This window comes from Anolis carolinensis, chromosome 2, assembly GCF_035594765.1.
Source record: "Anolis carolinensis isolate JA03-04 chromosome 2, rAnoCar3.1.pri, whole genome shotgun sequence".
NCBI classification, from domain to species: domain Eukaryota; kingdom Metazoa; phylum Chordata; class Lepidosauria; order Squamata; family Dactyloidae; genus Anolis; species Anolis carolinensis.
The window spans coordinates 155,626,363-155,649,187 of record NC_085842.1 but is presented as its reverse complement, the minus strand read 5'-3'; the positions used below and the strand labels follow the sequence as shown (position 1 = coordinate 155,649,187).

The window sequence follows — 22,825 nt, the reverse complement described above, 5'->3', positions numbered from 1 at the left end:
TTAATTTCAACTCTTCTCTTTCTTTTCCAAGACCTTGGTGGTCCTGCTTTGCATGCAGGAGGCCCCATGTTCAATCCTAAACATCTCCAGTAAGTTTAGGGAAAGGGAAATCTGCTTAAAATATTGGCATCTACTGGCAATCAGTATCTACAATCCTGGGTTAGATGGAATAAGGGCATCTTTTGACACAAAGCAGGGTCTTATGTTGTGATGTTATATGGAATGTCAATAAAAGTTACTAGTTGCTGAACTACTGTAAAATATAAGATATGTTGTGAAGCACCAGTGCCCAAAGGTACATATGTATTATCACCAAACATTGTTCACTGCCTTCCACTTGCTCAAATACAACATTTCTGTTTGCTTGGATGGCTGCATTGCACAAATTTTACTCTCCTCTCCACCTTTCTGCCATCTGGCTAGTAACCAATCATGTTTTAGGGTATTTAAGGCCCCAGGCCAGTCAAAAAACATATCACTCCATAGGTGTGTGCTATATTCAATTAGCATTAAACAAGTCCCATTAGACACCTGCCTTCCAGGTATGTCAAAAACATGAATGCACCCCGTTGATCTCCTGACTCTCAAAGCAGCCAAACCCAGGTCCTCTGAAGGATAAAAGCAGCCAGATCTAGGAGCTCTCCCACCAGAGCTCCGTTCTCTAGATCCCCTCTGCTGACTGTTTCTTTTTCAGAGGCCATCCTCCAAGATGAGCCGGCAGTCCTACAGTATCAGGGCAGGCAGTGGAGGAGGCAGTGCTGGCAAAGGTTTCAGTACAGCCTCTGCCATTATCCCAAGTGCCAATAGATCTGGTTTCAGTTCACTTTCTCTTGCCCGAGCTGGTGGAGGTGGTCTTGGTGGTGGAGGTGGTTTGGGAAGGATTACTATTGGTAGTGGTGGCGGTGGTGGCGGCGGCTTTGGCAGCAGGAGTCTTTATGGCCTTGGTGGTGCTAAAAGAATATCAGTCAGTAGAAGTAGTAACCTACGCAGTGGATTCGGTGCTGGTGGAGGTGGAGGATTTGGTTTTGGTAGCGGATCTGGCAGTGCATTCGGTTTTGGTGCAATAGCTGGAGGTAGTGGCTTTGGTTTTGGTGGTGGTGGTGGAGGAGGAGGTGGTGGTGGATATGGTTTTGGTGGGAGCCTTGGTGCAGCTAGAAGTTCCCTAGGCTTTGGTGGTGGTGTTATACCTGGGGGTGGCACCATCCAAGAAGTGACCATTAACCAAAGTCTCCTAGCTCCGCTCAACTTAGAAATTGATCCAGCCATCCAAGAGGTCCGGAAAGAAGAGAAGGAACAAATTAAAACTCTCAACAACAAATTTGCCTCTTTCATTGACAAGGTGAGACTTTTCATCTATTTCCTGAAAAGACAATGACAAACAGAAATTATTGTCTTACACACAGCTATATAAAATCCACATATAACCCACTGGATTATATGGCAATATGGACTCAGATAGCCCAGTTCAAAACAGATATTTTGGATTATCTGCCTTGATATTCTGGGTTATATGGCTGTTTGAAAGGGCCTTTAGTCAACATGTACTGAAACAAATGGAGAAACTGAAGGATGGCAACTGTAGTTTTAAAAGAAAAATGTAAACCTTACTTAAATAATGAATGTAAAAAAATTCAGTGATGGAGTTTCAGGCTTATAGTATTTTAAGCTATCCCAACCAAACTAACTTAACATATTATAACTTCTTTCAAATTTACAATGCTGGTAACTATGGCTGGAAATGGTGGGGACGGCTGAGGAGGAAAAAAAAGGGAAATATACCATTGCAGTGAGCTAATTGTATCTTACTAGTTTGCTTGAACATATATTTTTACCTAAAATTTTATTTGGGAAGACAAAAAATAAGAGTTTGAACTTTTAATCATATGGTGGATTCTGTTCCCACTATTACCTGTAGTGATTTTTTGTTGTTAAGAGGAATGATCATGACTGATGAGTGGATGGATAGGCTTTGGAGATTTGTTTTTAACCTAAGGCCCACGAAGAGAATGAACATGATTCACACCTTGTGGCCTATTTCAGTTTTCTTTCAGATTTCACAGTTGATAATAACATCAAATCTAAATCCATATATGCCCTAAGGCTGCAATCTTACACTTTCTTGGGAGTAAGTTTTGCTGAACCTATGGCATTTACTTATCAATACTCCAGCAAAATATTGTGATATATGTTATCAATATTTCATAATAAATGCCTTTAAAATGTTTCCTCTGCAATGACTTCACCACAGTAATACAGTACATGCTTTGTATGCAGTAGGACCCAGGTTCAAACCCTGGCATTTATATAGTTAAAGAATAGCAGCTAACATAGCCGGAATAGATCTGTTCTTGATTGTTGATAGAGTCAATGTTGTGTTAGATGATGGGTGGTCAGTGGATGGCAAATTCATGTATCCTTGCCATTTAGGTTCGCTTTCTGGAACAGCAGAACAAAGTTTTGGAGACCAAGTGGACCCTTTTGCAGGACCAAGGTTTTAAAACTGGTGCAAACAAGGGCAACCTTGATCCGCTCTTTGAAGCTTACATCAATAACCTAAGGAAACAGCTCAATGGCCTGATCAATGAGAAAGGACGACTGGATGGGGAGCTTAGGAACATGCAAGATATTGTTGAAGACTTCAAGACCAAGTAAGTTAATATCTGACAGCTGGTTTAGAACGTAAAGACTTTCTGTATATATTTCAGATTTCAGTATTAATGTCAAAAATACGTAGCATACTACATAGGATTTGTGCTACATTTGAACAGTAAAGACAAATATCACTTAAGTAAGATAAACATTAAATATTAAATAGCCAAAAAAATAAGGTGCAAACACTAAGATAATCTGGGACTCTGCTATTGCAACATATCCAATGAAGTGGTTTAAAACCAGTATAAAAATGGTTAGGACTAAGTACGTTCCAGTCTATTTGGAATACACGAAGCTCATTCCAGCAGCGTATTTAAGAAATGCTCCAGGAGTCCAGAAGAGCCTTGACTCCCAGTGTGACCATCATCCCACTTTCTTTGCTAGTTAATTTGTACCCAGTATGCTTTATTATGCCAATTGTTTGCGTTAGATAGTTGAGCAAATAGTTTTCATGGTTGCCTCTCACTAGCATCGGGGCGGAAACTGGGGGTTTGTTCGCGATTCCATGTAAGATTTGAGTTCGTATGCTGCGTCGCTGTCGACTTCCATGGATTTCCAAGAAAACAGGAGCCTTTTGTCTCCAGTAATTTATTAATAATCAAGATAAGTTTGCTGGATAAGATTTGTCAACTGAATATGCTGTCTGAATTAAAAACAGCAACAAAGACCCGTCTCATCCATCAAGTCATGCCACAATTTAAGGGCAGCTGAAGAAGAAGTCCCATGGTTGACTATCACCAGCTTAGTCCTGGTTGACTGGAGTAAATGTCCCAAAGGACCTCATTGTACGAGGTGGATTATACAGGAGGAGGCAATATTTTAAATTGCATTTTGCAATGTTAATTGTTAGTTGCTTTGAGTCTTTGAGAGAAAGAGAGAGAGCGGGATACAAATACTATAAATAAATAATCCCGTTAGTCACCTGGATCCAACCTATGTAGGACCAATACTTTTTACTTTGCCCAGAAACTAATTACCAGCCAGTGAACTGATTGTAATATAGGTGTCATATGATTTTAGTATAAAAATTGGGAACACAGAGAAAAACTGAAAAGAAGGAAAGAGTGGCAAATGGATAAAATGTGGTCTGTCTTAATGCAATCCAACATGGCAGTGTGTTCAAGTATTGATGTAAAGAAGTTGCACACAGTAGGACAAAGGTAAATGGGTCCATTTGAATACTCATCTCACAAATCAAATGTGCTTGGAGTTTAGGAAAGGATTATGAGGGGGTTTTTTTGTACAGTAGAGTCTCACTTATCCAACATAAACGGGCCAGCAGAACGTTGGATAAGTGAAAATGTTGGATAATAAGAAGGGATTAAGGAAAAGCCTATTAAACATCAAATTATATTATGATTTTACAAATTAGGAACCAAAACATCATATTTTATAACAAACTGATAGAAAAAAGTAGTTCAATACACGGTAACGTTATATAGTCATTAATGTATTTATGACTTTAGCACCAAAACATTGCAATGTATTGAAAACACTGACTACAAAAACATGGACTACTAACAGGCAGACTGTGTTGGATAATACAGAACGTTGGATAAGTGGAAGTTGGATAAGTGAGACTCTACTGTATTTACCCGAATAGAAACATTATTTTTATACTATTAACTGATGGAATAATACTTACATTTTCTGAACAATACATAGAACGGATTTCTTCTTATTTATTGCCCTAAAACATGGGGTTCTACTGCTACTGACATGTAGTTTTACCAAAATATTTTTAATATCTCTAACAAATAACTCACTCATCGCATTCCCAGTTGTCTCAACATGGCACAAAAACAAGATAGGCCAATGCCATGTTGACTAATTTCAGGGAATGCAGAGAAAGCATTTTATAGTCATCATTATTATTATTAATAATAATCCTAGGAAACAGTGGGAACTGGCTAATGACTCATGACTAAGTTATACAACCATTAATTTTTGATGTGATGAAAGTGATGCTAATTGAAATTTTCAGTGATTTTTTGATGGGTAAGACCAATTTAGTGAATGTTCTGGCATGTTCTGATTGCATCCTGGGAACAAAAAGTAAAGGTGACTCAATCCAGGACCTAGTAAATTATGATCTGCATATGTTGCCTCAATGTGTGGTTCTTCTCTCTGAGATCTGCAGGAGTAGTCAGTTTGGTAACCTCCCTCACCACAGGCCAGATGGATACACAGCCACCCTTTCCAAAGACTCAAAAAGTGTTTGGGAAGAAGTTTAATATCTAGCCACTCTCTTTTAATAAAAATCAAACATTAACACAGACATGGACCACTTTCTTTGCAAAAGGAAATACTCTGTGGTATCCATTTTATAAGTTTTCAGACAGCTCTTCAAGAGAGCCAGTGGAGGTTGCTTGCTCCCTGAAATGATTATCTTCATTTCTTTATTATGTACATATATTTGGATTATTTACATATATAACCCATTTGCCCTCAGTTGTGGTCAGTGTGGCATACATGACTCCCCCCACCCTACTTTTGGGTCTTATAGTAATCTTTCTGACAAAGGTAAAGCTGAGAAAGTATCAAAAGAAGCCTGAATGTGAGTCTCCCAAATTCCAGTCCAACATACTAACCATAAAACCACATTGGTTCTCTTTAAGCAATGGTTCGCTTTGAGCAATACCAGTGCAGTGGCTCACCATAAAGATCAAACATGGGATTTTGCTTGGGGCATTGCAAAATGTGACAGGGTGTGGACTGTTCATGACACAGGAAGAAAGTGCACCGATGTCCTTGATGAACGAATGACTTGCTATTTGCTGGTGTTATCAAAGACATCACCCAATGATTGATGCAACTGCATGTCAAGTTTGGTCAAGAACTCTATTAAATTGCCCTGTACTGCCATGATCAAATGTATGAATAACTGCTTCACTGGATTCCAAACAGCAGCTGCTGTGATTCTTAGAGGTCCTCAAACAGGGCTTGCCAAAGTTGCAAACTGTCCCCTATAGACAACCTAAGTATAAAATTACATTGTATGTATATTCAAAAGCAACCAATGGTTCAAGCATTTGCCAACCATCTCAGTGCTTTTTGTAGATATTGGCTAGGTCCAGTCTTATCAAGTTATTAAAAACAGCATGTGTTCCCCACTCCCTTCTACTCAGACTGTTCATGTCTCCGCAAACAAATGTCTAGATCAGTGGTTCTCAACAGGGGAGTTCTGATGTTGTTGAACTTCATGTCCAAACAGCTAGCATGGCAAATGGTATAAGATTCTGGGAGTTGACATTCCATAGTTCTTTAGTCTGACCTGCTTGAGACCCAGATACTTATATTTGCAATGTAAAAAATTCTGGAAATTCAGTGACGTCTAAAATATATTTGAGAAATCCAAGTTCCCATTACTCATCTTGTATAATATGTGCCTGTTATCTTCTTCTATTGATGTTTTCCCTTGTGCCCTTGTGACTTCATACCCCCCTCCAGTATTGTTGTTGATGTTGTTGTTGCTGCTGCTACTGCATGACTTCAAGTAGTTTTTGACTTGTGGCAATCCTAGGGCAAACCTATCATAGGGCTTTCTGGACTGAAAGTATTTGATTTGCCCAAGGGCACGCAAAGGGTTTCCATGGCCATGCAGGGATTCCAACCCTGATCTCCAGATTCATAGTCCAATGCTCAGATCACTATGCCATGCTGGCTCAACCACAGCTCCCATCTGCATTCATGACTGAATGCTGGTGGTGAAGAAACTTGAGTCTGTCTGGTTTCTGTAATGTTAAGCAACAGTAGAGGAAGTTTAGGTGATTCCCCAGTAGGCTAATTTCCTATCTAAAATAAAAAAATGCAAGACTTAAATGTTTTATGTTGTGTTTGTGATTGTTATTTATAGTTTTATAGTTTTAATGGTTTTAATCTATTGTTATATATAGTTAATTTGATATATGATGTTTTATAAGTGTAAGACATTGAATTTTGCTATGGATTATGTTGTGAATCACTTTGAGTGCCCCAAGGGTGAGAAAAGCTGTATATACAATAAATAAATAAATAAATAAATAAATAAATAAATAAATAAATAACAAAAGGGGCTCCAGAAAAATCTGCAAAAAATGTTAATGCTCAGACAAAAACATTAAATTTCACACTATGGTGGTTAAAATCCAACTTAACCATGCCTGCCTGGTTGAAACCTCATTTGTTTAGCTCTGTCTTCTTCTGAGAGCAAGGGAGGAAAACCACCACATTAGACCCAGAGCCTAGACCAGGGGTCCCCAAGCTAAGGCCTGTGGTCTAGATGCCTGGCCCCTGCCGAAAGTCTGAAATGTATTGAAGGTACACAACAGCAACAATCCTAATTAACTTGACTGTCTCATTGGCCAGAAGTTGGCCCACACTTCCCATTGAAATCCTGATAGGTTTATGTTGGTTAAAATTGTTTTTATTTTTAAAATATTGCATTGTTCTTTCATTATGGTTGTGGGGGGGGGGGGTGCACTTCAAATAAGACATGTGCAGTGTGCATTGGAATTGGTTCATTTTTTTTCCAAATGATAATTCGGCCCCTCAACAGTCTGAAAGATTATGGACTGGCCCTCTGCTTAAAAAGTTTGAGGACCCGTGGCCTAGGCTGTGAGCCACTTTCTGCCCTGTGGGTTTTAATGGCTAATATCCCAACAACTGAACTGAGCCACTCAAAAGCCTTTTTATAGTATTCTGCTTGCCTCCAGCAAGCTTTTCATTGTGCACTTTCTTTTTGGGCAGTTTTGATTATGTGCCAGAGCATTTATGGCATTCTAAAAAATATAATTGTGTGCCTTCACTAATGTTATGATATACGGGAGTAGAATTTGTGACAGTATATGAGGTGGCCATGCCTTCTTTCTCTAAAGAAGACAACGTTGTGATGGATTTTTATTTTTATGTCAGTGTGGGTGATGAATCTAGAGGTTTTAGTTTGAACTTAAAATTGTGGGATGGGTTCCAAGTTGCTGAACAACAACCTCCCTCAAGGACCTAGGATGGCTTCCTTTGGACTATGAAAGTAATAGTTGCCACTGAGACATTATGGCAATTTGTCATTGGGTCTTAAGATACTGAGTCTACAAGCAGGTTTTTGCATAGAAAGTTGGAACATGATAAAAATAACAACCATCTTGGATTTAAACCTGCAGGATTGAAATTGTTGGATCAAGTTTGTGTGTAAGAGAAAGAAAGAGGGGTGTGTGGGGTGGGAACATCTTTTGAAATTATCTATGTTATTATGATTGCTATTTTTTTTGATAACTGAACATTGTAAACCAGTGGTTCTCAACCTGTGATCCCCAGATGTTTTTGGCTTTCAACTCCCAGAAATCCTAACAGCTGGTAAACTGGCTGGGATTACTGGGAGTTGTAGGCCAAAACCATCTGGGGACCCCAGGTTGAGAACCACTGTTGTTAACTAAAAGGGGAGGTATAAAGGTTTCAAATAAACAAGATTAATAATGTTGCCTCACTGTGATAGAGTGGGCTCAGACAGTGAAGGATTGTTATTAATCTTATTTATTTGAAACATCTATACCTCCCTTTTCAGGATTGGCATGGTTTCCAACAGATTGTTTAGGAGTTAAACAACAGGTAGCGAGGTGTGCAACTGGTAAGAAGCCAGTTTGCTAAGGGACACTCCCCTAGACTGTATGACATAACCTGGAGTGCTATCTCAGACCACACCACAGTGGGACAATGAGACCTGTCAATAAAAGGTGGATTTAATTGTGAGAGTTTTCCTCCAGGTCAGATTGGCTAACGAGACATGGAGATTTTATTGACTTCTCCTGGAGCTTCTGCATTGCCTCACTTGCTTGAGTCATCTGGGGGAGGAATTTACTTTGCAAGCAAATTATTGTTTTTCTCCTAGGAACATCTGAGATAATTTCATTGGGTTTTGATATAGTTTTAATTATTTTTAAATCCTGAGTTCTTCATTGTTGCTGATTTTTAAAGCAACATTCTGAATGCAGTACAAACTAAAATTGTTGGATTCGTTTGCTCAGACTGAAGGGTTTGAATGTTTTCCACTCTTAACCTGGGTTGAAATCCTGTCATGTTTTTATTCATGTATGATCTAGGTTTGCCCCTTTTTTCTTCTGAGAAGCACTTTGGGCAGGTATAGCATACCCACTCCTTCTTTGGAAGTGCTTTATTTACTAAATGTGGCTGGTATAGATAAGGCTCAGATCTGTTTCAGATCATTTTTGAAGAATTTATCAAAATTTGTAAATGCATTCAAAATAAAAATTGAATGCTGGGGAAAGCCACATGAAAGGTATATCCATCACAAATGTTTTGTGAATAAGACTGTGGACTGATCTAGCATATCCTGCTGATGTGCAAATACACTGTCCTTTCTTGTGCTGTATTTTTTTTTATTTCATGCATTCTACATGTATAATTTTTAAGTATATCATTCAGAATGTAACCACCCTCGGTTAATTGCAAAGACATTAAAAAACCTGTTGTACATAGAAGCTCTCACACTGCACTCATCCACTGCCATTGTAGCAGTCCATAGTCAATTCTTTAAAAACATACATTTAACTCATCTTTCTTTGATATTCTAACTTCTGATTGGCAAAACTACTCCCTGTATTCAATTGTCTGTTTCAGAATGCATGCTCTTGTTATGAGAGCCAGCATAGTGCTGTGGTTTAAGCCCTGGACTATGACTCTGGAGACCAATGCTCAAATCACCATTTGGCCATGGAAACCTATTGGGTTGAATGAATGTGGGCAAACCACACTCTTTCAACCTAATAAGGCAAAGACAAGCCTTTTAGGACCAAATCTTGCTTTTAAAACCCCATGATAGGTTCACCTGGGGGTTGCTATAAGTCTGAAATGACTTGAAGGCACCCAACAACAAAAACACAGAAAAATACAGTATAAAGACAACAATTTCAAAAACACATCCAGGTATAATAAAACAGCAGTATAGAAACCAGCAGCAGAATCAGGTTAAACATTAAAAGCTTGGGGCAAGCAATAAAAAGTGGTTTCCCAGTGTTTTGAATCTGTAAACTAAGTACAAGATAAGCAATCCAGGAAAGAGTGTTCCTGACTTTAGAAAAGAGAAAAGTTTCTAAGGTTGTTGTATGTCTTTCGGGCTGTGTGGCCATGTTCCAGAAGTATTCTCTCCTGACGTTTCGCCCACATCTATGGCAGGCATCCTCAGAGGTTGTGAGGTATGGAAAAGTTCCTCTTCAAAATTGTCACTTATGCTATTGCTAAATTTCCTGAAACCATGTCTAATACCTATTTATTCCTTTATGCCCAGGGAATGATGGCAAACTGATGTTTTATTTTTTGCTATCATAGATACGAAGAGGAAATCAATCGACGTACCTCTGCTGAAAATGAGTTTGTTATGCTCAAGAAGGTGAGGCTGGATTAATTGGGGTCTCCTCAAGATACTGTATCAGGAGTGACTCTGGATGGATGTGAGGGATCAGCAGTATCTTGTAGGCAAATGATTTAAGACAATAGTGGGATACCTCCTGCCCAGAACTATTGAAAGAGTACATCTTATTAGTTTTGTATTTTTTATATGCGAGGAATCAGCTGCTGGGGAATTGGAGGGCTAAAAGTGCTACTGGTCTCCTATCTGCAAGCCTAAGAGACTGTGGCAATATCAGTTGAATGTGCTGGCCTTGTGATTTTCTCAGGCGCTGCTTGAGGCAGTCACATGGGTGGCCATCGTCACAGCCAAGTAAAGGGAGACAGTACTTCAGGATAACCTTTCCATGCTTTGAATAATCTTTTTCTCCTCATGGTCTCAGTCCACCAGTGGTTGCTTGCCCATTTCCTTTACCCTTCACTAGGTCCTCCATTTGGACCTCCCAGAAAGCTGGTAGAAACAGCAACTGTTGTGTGTACACAAGTATATGACTCTATCCCACTGACTGCAAACAACTAGTGCCTATAGCATTTTTTAAAGAAAGGAAGCAATGAAAAAAGCCTAAGAAATGGTTTTTGGCATGTTATCTGTTTAAATGTAACCCTATATGCATTGAAGTGTGGGCTTTTCATCCAGTGAAATCTAGCTGAATTTGATTTCTCCTTATCTTTTTAGGATGTGGATGCTGCATACATGAACAAAGTAGAGTTGGAAGCCAAAGTGGATTCCCTAACTGATGAGCTCAATTTCCTGCGGGCCCTCTATGAAGCGGTATTATGTCTGCTTATACTCCTTGGCTAGTAGTGAAGAAATTAAACCCTACCTTTAAAATCATATGCAGATCTAAGATGAAGAGGCACACAGCTCAGTAACTATAGTGTGAATGGGTATGCTGGACATCTAGTCACAGGTTTCTTGACCATGGAGAGATGTGGGAGCCAGAGATTGACTTTAAAATTCTTAAGAAGTAATCAGCAAAGGTGTAAGTTTCATATTTTGAAAAAAATATGCTGAATCTGACCAAATGCCAAATTTTGGATTTTTAAACTCCCTCTCGCCATGTAAAATATTTCTGGTCTCAACAAACAGAAATATTTTACACAGCTCTGTGCAATGTTACAAATAAGTAAGTAAGTAAGTAAGGAAGGAAGGAAGTAAAGAAAGAAAATCTTTCCTGTCCGATCCCAATACTGAGTGTACAATTACATGCACATCTGTGAGTCATCTCTTCATCCAGATTATTCATTTCTATACTTTCCAGGAGTTGGCTCAATTGCAGGCACAGATGTCTGATACTGCTGTCATCCTATCTATGGATAATAACAGGGATTTGGACCTAAATGGTATTGTATCTGAAGTGAAAGCACAATATGAAGACATTGCCAACAGGAGTCGTGCAGAAGCAGAGGCCTGGTACCAAACCAAGGTGGGAAAATCCATTTCATACATCTCACACTGTCTTGCTAGTACTGAGACCTTTATCACACAATACTGCTATTCCACAGCAGTGCACAGTTACCAATAGCAGTCAGCTACATACCAGCATGAGCGCTCCTTTTATTGAATCTCTCTTCATTCACGCAATAGCAAGAATTAGGTGATCCGTGGGCCTATGGTTGTACTTCTGCATATCCCTGTAAACCTATCTTTCACTTTTCTATTGTTTTTATTGTTTTTAAAATAAATTTTCAATTCTAACAATCATTTTTCTTTTAAAAAACAAATTAAAATATTACATATGCCTTCCTCTTCAGTAAACAACATATAACAATCTTGCAAGATAATTTGGAGAGGAAGAGAAATGTTGAAATAATTTTAAGAGTAGACCCTATTTCAATGGTAGAGCACCTGCTTTGTCTGATATCCTCTGAAGATGAAGACCAATATATACAGAGATTAATATGTGTGCACACATTTCTTTTTCTCTACATGCACATACTGTCTCCAGTTCTGGGCACCACAATTTAAAGGAGATGTTGACAAACTGGAATGTGTCCAGAGGAGGGTAACTAAAATGATCAAGGGTCTGGAGAACAAGCCCTATGAGGAGCAGCTGAAAGAGCTGGGCATGTTTAGCCTGCAGAAGAGAAGGTTGATAGGAGACATGATAGCCATGTATCAAGATGTGAGGGGAAGTCATAGGGAGGAGGGAGCAAGCTTGTTTTCTGCTGCCCTGGAGACTAGGACGTGGAACAATGGCTTCAAACTGCAGGAAAGGAGATTTCACCTGAACATTAGGAAGAACTTGCTCACTGTGTCGGGGGTGCTTTGAAAGTGATTTCCTGCTTCATGGCAGAGGGTTGGACTGGATGGTCCATGAGGTCTCTTCCAACTCTACAATTCTATGATTCTGTGATTCTATGTGAGAGCTGTTCAGCAAAGGAACTCTCTGCCCCTGAATGAGGTGGAGGCTCCTTCTTTGGAGGCTTTTAAACAGAGGCTGGATGCCCATCTGCAATTGAATGCAATTTTCCTGCTTCTTGGCAGGGTGTTGGACTGGATGGCCCACGTGGTCTCTTCCAACTCTATGATTCTATGCTTAGTGTGCAGTTAACATTTTTCCTGAAGCCTTTTGTCTCACATCTGAAACCTTATAGGGAGAGATCTACTCCCCTGTTCAAGGAGGTCCACTGGCTGCCTTTTATTTTCCGGTCCCAATTCAAGGTGTATACCATCACATATAAAGCCCTAAACGGTTTGGGACCCACCTACCTTCGTGACCGTATCTCCTATCACAAGCCTACACGATCCCTTCGTTCATCAGGGGAAGCTCTCCTGTCCCCACTCCCGATATCCCAGACCTGCCTTGTGGGAACAAGGGAGAGGGCCTTTTCTGCTGTGGCCCCCCGATTGTGGAATTCTCTGCCCGCTGAGATTAGGCAAGCCCCCACACAAGAAAGACTTGAAAACATGGCTCTTTCGCTGTGCTTTTGGAGAGTGACCATTTTATATTTCTTTTCTGTTACTCCCCCTAATATCTATCCTCCAGAATACCCCACTCCCTTATGACCCTGTTCGCTGTGGTTTTTATTTTTATGTCTTTCTCACCCCGAGTTTTAACTTAATGTTCATGTGGTCTGCCCTTGTTTTTATTGTCTCCTTGTTTTATTTTGTAATAGATATTATTTACTGTATTGCTTATTGTATTGTGTTGTGCTGTTCTTTTATATGCTGTTTACATTGTATTGTTTTGGGCGTGGCCCCATGTAAGCCGCCCCGAGTCCCCGTTGGGGAGATGGTGGCGGGGTATAAATAAAGTTTTTTTTTAATTATTATTATTATTATTATTATTATTATTATATTGTGTAGAATTATGTCCAAGCCCTTGTATTTCATGGAGTGGGGAGTGGAGCATACATGCCAAAACTGAATAAGCAAAGATTTATACCCATACTATAGTTTAAGACATAATCCGGTCATAATCCGGCAGAAGTTTTCTGAAAAAATTATTCACTAACCAACAATGTTCTTCTTTGTCTTTCTTTCCCTTCCCTATGTTTGCCTCCATTATGCTTTTGTAGTTTGAAGAACTCCAAGCAACTGCAGGGAGGCATGGTGATGATCTGCGAAATACTAAAGGAGAAATTTCGGAGCTCAATAGACTGATTCAGAGGATACGGGCAGAAATTGAAAATGCCAGAAACCAGGTATGGATTCTATAATGAGCACCATGTTATTTCTCAGCACAGTATATAGCATAACAACAGAAGGGATATATTTCCAATAGTTCTTGTAGTAAGATATCACTTTGAACTGACACCATTATCATAGTTTTCTAGATTAGTAGCAGGAGATGAGAATTTACAGCTTTGGCTGCAAATATGATACTGAAATAAATTAAACATATTGTACTATCAAGGGGTGTTCTTAATGGTGTATTGTTTCTCAGCAGAGAAGTACATGATGATACTACATTCTGATATAGGAATATTTATTTCACTATATGCATATATTTATGTACATTCAAATGAAAGAAAGGGAGACATTAGGTCAATTTCTAAAAGCCACACATTGAAACAAAGAAAAACAAGCAAAGGGCCTTTTCACCCTACATAGTAAGGGCAGCATGATTGTACTTTAACGATAATAGTTGCTTCTAATGAAATCTTGGGATTTGCAGCTTGGTGAGGTACTAGAGCTTTTTGGATGAGAACACTATCTCTAATTCATTAAACCGTAGAACAGAAACTGCATGAAAAAAATGAGACACCATAGGTATTTTCACTCAGGGGGAATCTGACTTTGTTTACTATCAGCTCGATAACACTACAGTCTAAATTCTTCAAGGAGTCAAAACTTAAGTAAATGAATGATAACAACAACAATGTTAATGCTTGGAAACAGATGAATGACAAAAAGGGAACAATAATGTAAACATGTTTGCTCTCTTTTCAAGTGTGCCAATATGCAGACAGCCATTGCAGATGCTGAGGATCGAGGCGAGTTGGCTCTCAAAGATGCCAGAGCCAAGCTCATTGAGTTGGAGGAGGCTCTCCAGAAAGCAAAGGAAGAAATGACCCGGCTGTTGAGGGAGTACCAAGAGCTCATGAATGTCAAGCTGGCTCTGGATATTGAGATTGCCACATACCGAAAGCTGCTGGAAGGCGAAGAGAGCAGGTAAGGATAATCGGAACCATAATAGAGAAGCAAAGAATACTTGCAAAGTTTCTTACCTTCAAAGAGAAAATGTGTCTGGTCAAGAAACCTTGTTGAGAAATAAGTCAACCTCCATGAATTTATTTTGCATTTCACATTTTTGGGGGAAAATTCATTAGTGCAAAACAACAACCACCACCACCACCACCACCACCTTTTGGATTTTGTGGAAAATGTTTTTATTAATGGATTAGAGGGGTGAAATAGTTGATTTTAAGTGACCAGTCTAGGAAATAGCACCAAAAAATGAAAATCTTTGAATACACTGTCCAACACACATTTTGGTGACAAATGCTAGACCTATTTCTGGGCATATTTGACCTGCTGATTCCAAAAATGGCACTTGTTTCCCCTGATCAGCTCTAATTTTTGAGATAAAGAACATATACCATATATCAGTTGACATCTGCTCACCCATAAAAATCAGGATATTTTAACATGAAAATATACTTATTTCATGCCAAAAGCACAGATTTATGATACAAACATTCCTGTCATTCGACACACATATCTAAGAAACTAGAACTATTGCAGTCTATCCAATGACATTTTCTGAATCAGGAACAGGGATAAAAATTAAGGCTCATTTATTACTCTACATCTGTAAGGCTGTAAAAAAGACCAAAAGAAGATCGTGAGCAAATCAGATAGACTGGACTCCTTACCAAAGACTTCTTCACACGGAGCTAAAATTGGCGGCAGGGTCTGCCCCCCCCCCCCCCAATCACAAAGCCGAGCAACTCCAGTGGCTGTGTGACAAGGTCGTCAGTTTCTTTCAGGATGTCTATTTGTTTGGAGTCCTAGCAGATGGAGGTCCTAATTTTATATAGCCATATGGATGTTTTATTCAAGAGGGTGTTTTATGTACTAGGATCTTCTCTAGGGTTTAACTATCAATTGCTATCAAACTTCCAGCAAGAATCTTTAATATTGCACAGTACTACAGTGTTTTACCTGCTAAACATGGGCCAATTCAAGCAACGAATAGGCCAGTCAGCTTTATAACACTGTGCAGAGATAGTGTTCGTTCCATTTGGCTGCATCCATTCACCAAGGAATTTAGAATATGTGAAAAATACACAGTGGAATGTAAGAGCACTGGTCTGCAAAAGGGCTGTGAATCAGGAAGATGATGACAAAAAAACCACAATTCAAGTTTAATGCCATGTAAGAAGTGATATGAGGCACTAGTTGATAGGACTAAGCCCTCGACACTGCCATATAATGCAGTTTCAAAATGCAGATTGACTACACTGAATTGGATTATATGGCAGGCTCATATAATCCAGTTCTTTGTAGTTAAGTTCCATTCTGAAACAGAATCCAGCCTGAGAGTACCTGACATAGCAAGCTTGCTTGTCCAGCATACATTTGAAACGTCCTCCACAATTTTGCCCTACTACAATTCCCATCATCCTAACCATCATGGGAAAAATCACATCCTGTCTTTTAAAACTATTTTAAATTTCTTCTTCAACAGGCTCTTTGGAGAGGGAGTTAATCCTGTCAGTATCTGTAAGTACCTTGACTAGTTATTCGGGTTTTTCCTTTTTTTTACAATGTGATCCCCATCTATGTCTAAACTGAAGTCACTCCTATTAAATGTAGTCAGTAGGGTTGTCCATATTGTCGTAAAAATTCCCCTACCGTAATTATTTCGTATTGTTCCCGTTTTTTGACACGAGTATTGAAACGTTTTCCCTGGGCGCTACTGGCAATGTAATACGATCCATCGTTGGCCCATTCTGTAATTGTGTCTTAAAATTTTCATTAATTTTTTTCCTCCAATTTTTTTAAAATATTTTTTAAATATTATTATTATTATTATTATTTTGTTTCTGCAACCTAACATGAACGGGAGCCTAGCGCAGCCTAACATGGCTCCCGCTCCCTGCCAATCAGAGTCTTCCACGATGGCTAAAAAAGGTGGGGGCTAGCGTCCTCCGCGTCCACGTTTAGAATCGCTATAAAAATCGCCTCCGCACGGAGCCAAGCCATTCTGGGTTGGGATACCGAGGAGAGAGGGTGGTTCGCATGCACCATGAAGCTGAGAGGGCAAAGTGACTGGGGATAGAGGGTTGCTGCAGTGCTTAGATATTGTGTTGGGGGGAAATTGGCTTGGGGCTTGGGGCAGAGTCCTTGCTGTGGATGTTGGGAATTTTTTTTCCCAAAGGAGTCTGCGTCCCTCCCTGCTAGTGCTGAGCTTTGGGTTGGTTCCTTCTCCTGAGGTAGACCTTTTGCCTTTCTATTTTTCCTTTTTCTGGAATAAAGCAATCACCCCATAAGCCTTTCTTTCCAAGCCTTAAAAGGAGGGAGCTTGAAAATTATAGTTTTCTAAGCAGCACGTCTGCTTCCCTGTAAGTGCTGAGCTCCTGAGGGAGAACTTTAGCCTTTCCTTTTTAAATTTTTTATTGGAAGTAATAGTTTCCAAAGGACGTGGGGCACCCACCAAGGCATTGCTTCCCTCACGCTCCATTTCTATTCCCAAGCCTTGGGCTGAGTTTTATTTCTGCAATCACAAAGTCAGACATTGATTTGATTCAATAGAGGGTCCACAGCAATTTATAGTTTCCAAAGGACGTTGCCAATCCTGTCAAGGCATTGCTTGGTGTGTGCTGCATTTCTAATCCAAAGTCTACACAAGTAGAAGAGGGACTTTTACAGTGATAAGAACCCAATTGAACAGGAAATAAGACTTTCAAACCAGGAACAGGTTTCTTCAAATATTGAAAAATAGTGTATTATAAAAAGTTATGAAAATTCGCCAAAAATCATAGGAGACAGGAAACATACTGCAATTTGTTGAGCAAAGAGTGTGGAATGTGTTCTCCCACTGTACCAAATTTGATGAGGATAGCTCAATAAATGAGGGCGGGAGACTCCCAGAAAAGTCCCCACCGGTTTCCTGTTTTTTGGCGATTGCGCATGCGCGTCCGCCATTTTAGAAACATTTTAGAAACATTACGAATTTTCGGAAATATCCGAAAATTTTGGGTGAAACATTTAGAAATAATTTCTACATCGAAGAGCTGGCACCCCCTACTTTAGAAACGAGAATTGAAACATTTTTTCCATCGATCGGACAAGCCTAGTAGTCAGGTGTTCTCCCCCGCTAAAATATATGATTGCCTTCTTGTCTGTTTATACTTTAGCTATCTGGTCAACAATATAGCATATTAGTATGTGAAATGTACTACTTAGGGTGCATTTACACTGTAGAATTAATGCAGTTTGACACCACTTTAACTGCCATGAAACACCAGCATTCTTTGGCAGAGACGGTGACAGACCTTGTTAGACTACAACTCCCATGATTCATAGCATTGGATCACAGCAAATTGTATTAATTCTACAGCGCAGATTCACCCTATTGTGACTTCTAGGTCAGGATGTTCTTCAGTTTTTTCATCACTAGCAGAATATTTTACATTTTGGAACATAAAGGCAGGAGCATTGAAAACTGCTTTTCATGACATTTTCAAGAAAGAAAACAAATAAAACATTTCAGAAATAACCTACCAAGAGGGAATAAAAATAGTTTTATGTTCTTGTGAAAAAAGGAAGTTTGTGTTCTAGCTTTCCAACATTTGGGAAACTCTACAATAGATTGTTACAGGTTATAATTCAAATTAGACACTTTAACAAATTCCTAGGGAATTCCTAATACAATCTGAATTCAGCACCTTCCAGCAGAACCAGTTGGCAACAATAGCAGATATCTGTTTTTTGTCCCAAGAAAGAGCAGGTGCATTTTCATTAGAGAGATTCTCACACCCAGCAAGGAATTCATTGTGGTAACTAGGGAAGGCTCTATCAGCAAGTTGGCCTACCTGTCCCAAACTAGAAGGTCGGGAATGGGAGGACCTGTGTCCACTCTCCTAGCCACAGAATTTCACCTCCCTTAACCATTCTGTTTGCATATTATGTAAGAATTATTCTATTACTAGGCACTTAAGTAGCTACTTGTGCTTTCTTCACAGCTGTTGTGAGTACCAGTGCTGGAGGTGGCGGCGGCGGCGGAGGTGGTCTTGGAGGCGGTCTTGGAGGAGGACTTGGAGGTCTTGGTCTTGGTCTTGGAGGAGGCGGTTTTGGTCTTGGAAGTGGTTTGAGTTTTGGAGGAGGAGGTGGCAGCCTTGGAAGTGGACTTAGTTTTGGTTATGGTGGTGGCAGTGGTGGGGGGTTGGGTTTTGGAGGAGGAAGTTTCAGTTCTGGAAGTGGGAAAGGCATTGGGGCAGGAAGTAGTTCTGGTGTGAAAATTATCTCCAAAACCTCTACTAGCCAAAAGAGTATCAAAAGCTAAAACTGACAGAATACTCCCTTCTCCCCCCCCCCCAAAAAAAAGCATGAGCAAGGAAGAAAAAACACATATGCTCTTCCATCTCTTGTGGGAATTAGTAATGGTGCCATGCTACATAATTAAAAATTGTCCCCATCCCCGCTCTCTCCATGGCTCTGGAAAATCCACTTCTTTATTTCTCCTTACTATCTGGCCTCGTCATCCACTCTGTTCTATTCTTCTTCCTCCACTTCACCCCACCTCCTTTTAACCTCCACATTTTCTGTGCCTTTTTACAGTTTTACCTACCACTTATAATGAACTGCTATGAACCATCTGAATGACACCACTGGGCATTAGTAGAAGTCATACCTATCTGTCAGAAAATAGATATGTTGTTTAAGCTGCTCTTTGCCTGTAAATTTGATTTCGCCCCTCCTGATATCCAACCTGAATTAAAGTGTCACAAAGATTCCCAGTGAGAGCATTTCTATTTTAATCTCCAGAACAATTTTTTTCATAAAACATCAAATGTGCATGTCTGAACAATTGCCTACTATTGGGATTTTGTACTGTAATTAAAATGTGTATACGTGTGAGTCCTCGGGAATGCAAATTAACATGTATGCATGAGTTTTTAGCCATGAGAATATATCAGTGCCAAGGTGTGAAATGAAACTAACTTGATACCATGAAAATCCAAAATATTAATTACATGTTGAAACAATAAAAGTGAACCTACTCAAACAAAATTAATGTTTTGTTTTTCCCCCTGCTTTTAGGGCTTGAAAGGGTTTATTATCTGTCTTTGTCACATACACAAAAAGACCCAGGTTGGAGTAGCTCTGATGTTTGTTACATTTGCAAGGACTACTACAGATAGGAATAATATTTGTTAATATTTACTCTGTTTTCCATCCCATGGTCCTTCTGGTGCTTTAGACTTCAACTCCCATAATTCCTGACTATTGTCCCAGTTGACTGGAATTCCTTGGAAAAGAAGTCCAAAACACCCAAAGGACCAAAGTTTGGGTGTCACTGATACATTCACATAAAAAAGGAGATATAAAAGGGTACAGGAAGAGTTGAGATCACCAGCCAGCTGTTTCCTGCTCAATAGGGAAACAGATCCTTCTTGATTACAAGGAATGCAGATTGGTAAGTGAGAGTGACTTTCACAGTCTCTAAATAGCCTCTAAATGAGGGATTATGGCTACATAATTCTGACATAGTTGATTCTGTCCATCATGCTTGCTCATGGAACAGTGCATTTTATTCAAAATACATTGAGTCCTATTTTGGCCACTTTGACTTGCACTGAAAAAGCAGGATAGATAGAAAGATAGATAGATAGATAGATAGACAGACAGACAGACAGACAGACAGACAGACAGTTGATGGCTGGCTGGCTGATTGAAAAGTTACCTGCATCAAAATATTGTGCTCAAATCACATTTTGTGCCCAGAAATGTTACAAAATTTTTGGAAAACAAATAATCTGAAAAAGAGTTCAGAGGTGTCTAGAAATTGTATATAAATGTTTGTCTTCTTGCACATCAAAGAGAAATAGGATATTATTTTCCACTAAACACAGGAATGAAGGAAACAAGGATAGGCAATTTCAGGACAATCATACATTTATTATGTCCCTAGACTGCATCAGCCCTCACAAAATGCTCCATACACTCTAGAGCCACCCGGAAGTTGAAAGTGGTCTCTGGTATGGAGTTCACCTTTTGTACTTTGAATCAATCAAAATAGTCAATTGTTTCATTGTGGATCAAAACATTGGCTCAGTTCCTGCAGGCTGAAAGTATACAGTCTTTTAGATGTTATTGGACTGAAACTGGAATCATCTCGCTCCATTGACTAACCTGGCATAGGCAGATAACAACAATATTTCAGCAACACCTGGAGGCCACAGCTTCCTCGGCCCTGGTGTGTTATCTCTCCTGATCGATCTGAGCACATGAAACTCTGCAATCTTTAATTAGAGATGATGTGGACTTTAATATGAGCAAAACAGTTATGGAAAAGCAATGCCCCCCCCCCCAAGATCTTCCAAAATAAATGGGACAGTATGGATGCATCAATGATTTCATGAAATCTGAATTCCACTAACACTTTTGTCAGCTTTTGCACTGGCATTTTCCAAAGAGACCAATGGATCACTAGAGAGTGACAAAAATTGCTTACGCTCACAGAAGTCACAAGCTCTCCGAGATTACAGCACCCCCTTGCTACAGCACAGACTTGCCCATACAGCTGAAGTTTCATTCTAAATACTTCTAATACACAATCAAAGATATCTTCTTCTAAGAGCCTTGGGTGTGAATGACTCACATTATTGGCAGTGTACAAGGACAGGAATGCCTGCAAATGAAATACATTGTGCAAGCATCAGACTTTTCAGATTGCCGTGAGAAAAGAAATTGGTTCCTTCAGTTCAGGTTCTATCAAGTCCCTTGATAGAAAACAGGGGGGAAACCATCCAAAAGAAACCACCCTAGTCTTGGAAAAGGTTTCCAAGAATGGGACAATGCTAATGCCTTTCAGGCATTCAGATCAGATACCATCTCTGGGCTTGTATTAGACAGGTCTGCCTATGCAAATTCCTACTCCTACAGGGTGGTTCTTCTGTCAGTCCTAGTCATCAGACTGCATTGCTTGTCTCCTCCATAAATGCAATGAAATCAAAGAGGCTAGCTTAAGGGAAACAGGTCAATGCTGTTAAGTCAGCTACATCCCGCTCTTCCACTTGTAGAAACTGAATGGTGAGATGGTTTCACATCTAAGTGGTGATGAAGTTGAGACTTGTTTAGCCAGTGAGCATGTAATACCCTTGGACTTATCTTATGGGCCAATGATTTGCTGAGCTGAATTGAGCAAAAGGGGAGGAAGTCAAGATCGATAAGATGATGTGGAATCTAGCTTTTGAACTGATCAGTGGATTTACTCAAGGATCCAGCTCAATGGGATCCCCCCCCACACACACACACAATTTTCTCTTCAGGTTTTATCTGCAATAGAAAATCAACATGGAAGGCATTTGGAGGAAAGCATTCCTATGAAATGATTGCTCACAACCCAAAAGTTGCACTTAATGACACCTACATTAAAATTTCCAAACCGTTGGCTCTGGAGTCATCTCAATTTGACAAAGTTGCAAGTATTTTCTGGTGACATTAAGCAGAGATGATCAAATCATAGACACTGAGAAACTAAAATTTGGAAAATTTTGAAATTTAGTCTAACTCCCTACTCAATAATGGCAATTTGCATTTGTAGCATTCCTGATAGATGTCAGTCTAGTTTCTAGTTAATTATCCAATGAAGGAAGGATCATGAGGGTGTCTACTCCACTCCTATCAAAATACAGAGAAATAGATATTTTGTTGAAAAGCATAATCATCAAATTCAGTGCAAGCATGTGCAGGTTGTGTAGAGACAATTCAATCTTAGTGATATGGTTTGTACTGCCTGAATGATTTTATATTTCTTGCAGTCCTAACTTGAAGTATCGCAAGCAAAAGTTATTCTAGAATTTCCTTGGCTTTCTTATTAATTCCACCCTTCCTAACAAACATGCACTCGGAGAAAATTTTTCACAAGAATAATTAGGAGGCATGCATCTACTGCCACTTTTGAAAACCATTCCAAAATCTTATGCAAAGATCAATAAGAAAATCTGCTGAGATGTGTCTGCTGATGCAGCCAATCAATAAAGGATGTTGAAACTGCAATTCCTGGCAGAGTTATTAGGGAGTGAACCCCACTGAACACAAGGAGGACTTATCAAGAAAATTAACCTCCGTGGTTTTCTGTTAAAGAAGACAACACGA

The 22,825-nt window shown here is 39.5% G+C and overlaps 1 protein-coding gene across 1 annotated transcript; it reads left to right on the top strand.

Moving 5' to 3' along the window:
* The first annotated feature begins 606 nt into the window (after positions 1-606).
* Positions 607-19,735, top strand: LOC100561812 (keratin, type II cytoskeletal 5). The gene is made up of 9 exons (XM_003217030.4): positions 607-1,339; positions 2,428-2,648; positions 9,973-10,033; positions 10,727-10,822; positions 11,313-11,477; positions 13,573-13,698; positions 14,448-14,668; positions 16,188-16,222; positions 18,688-19,735. The coding sequence occupies exons 1-9, from the start codon at positions 710-712 to the stop codon at positions 19,005-19,007; spliced, it is 1,875 nt and encodes a 624-aa protein (XP_003217078.2). The 5' UTR covers positions 607-709; the 3' UTR covers positions 19,008-19,735.
* Positions 19,736-22,825: the final 3,090 nt, after the last annotated feature.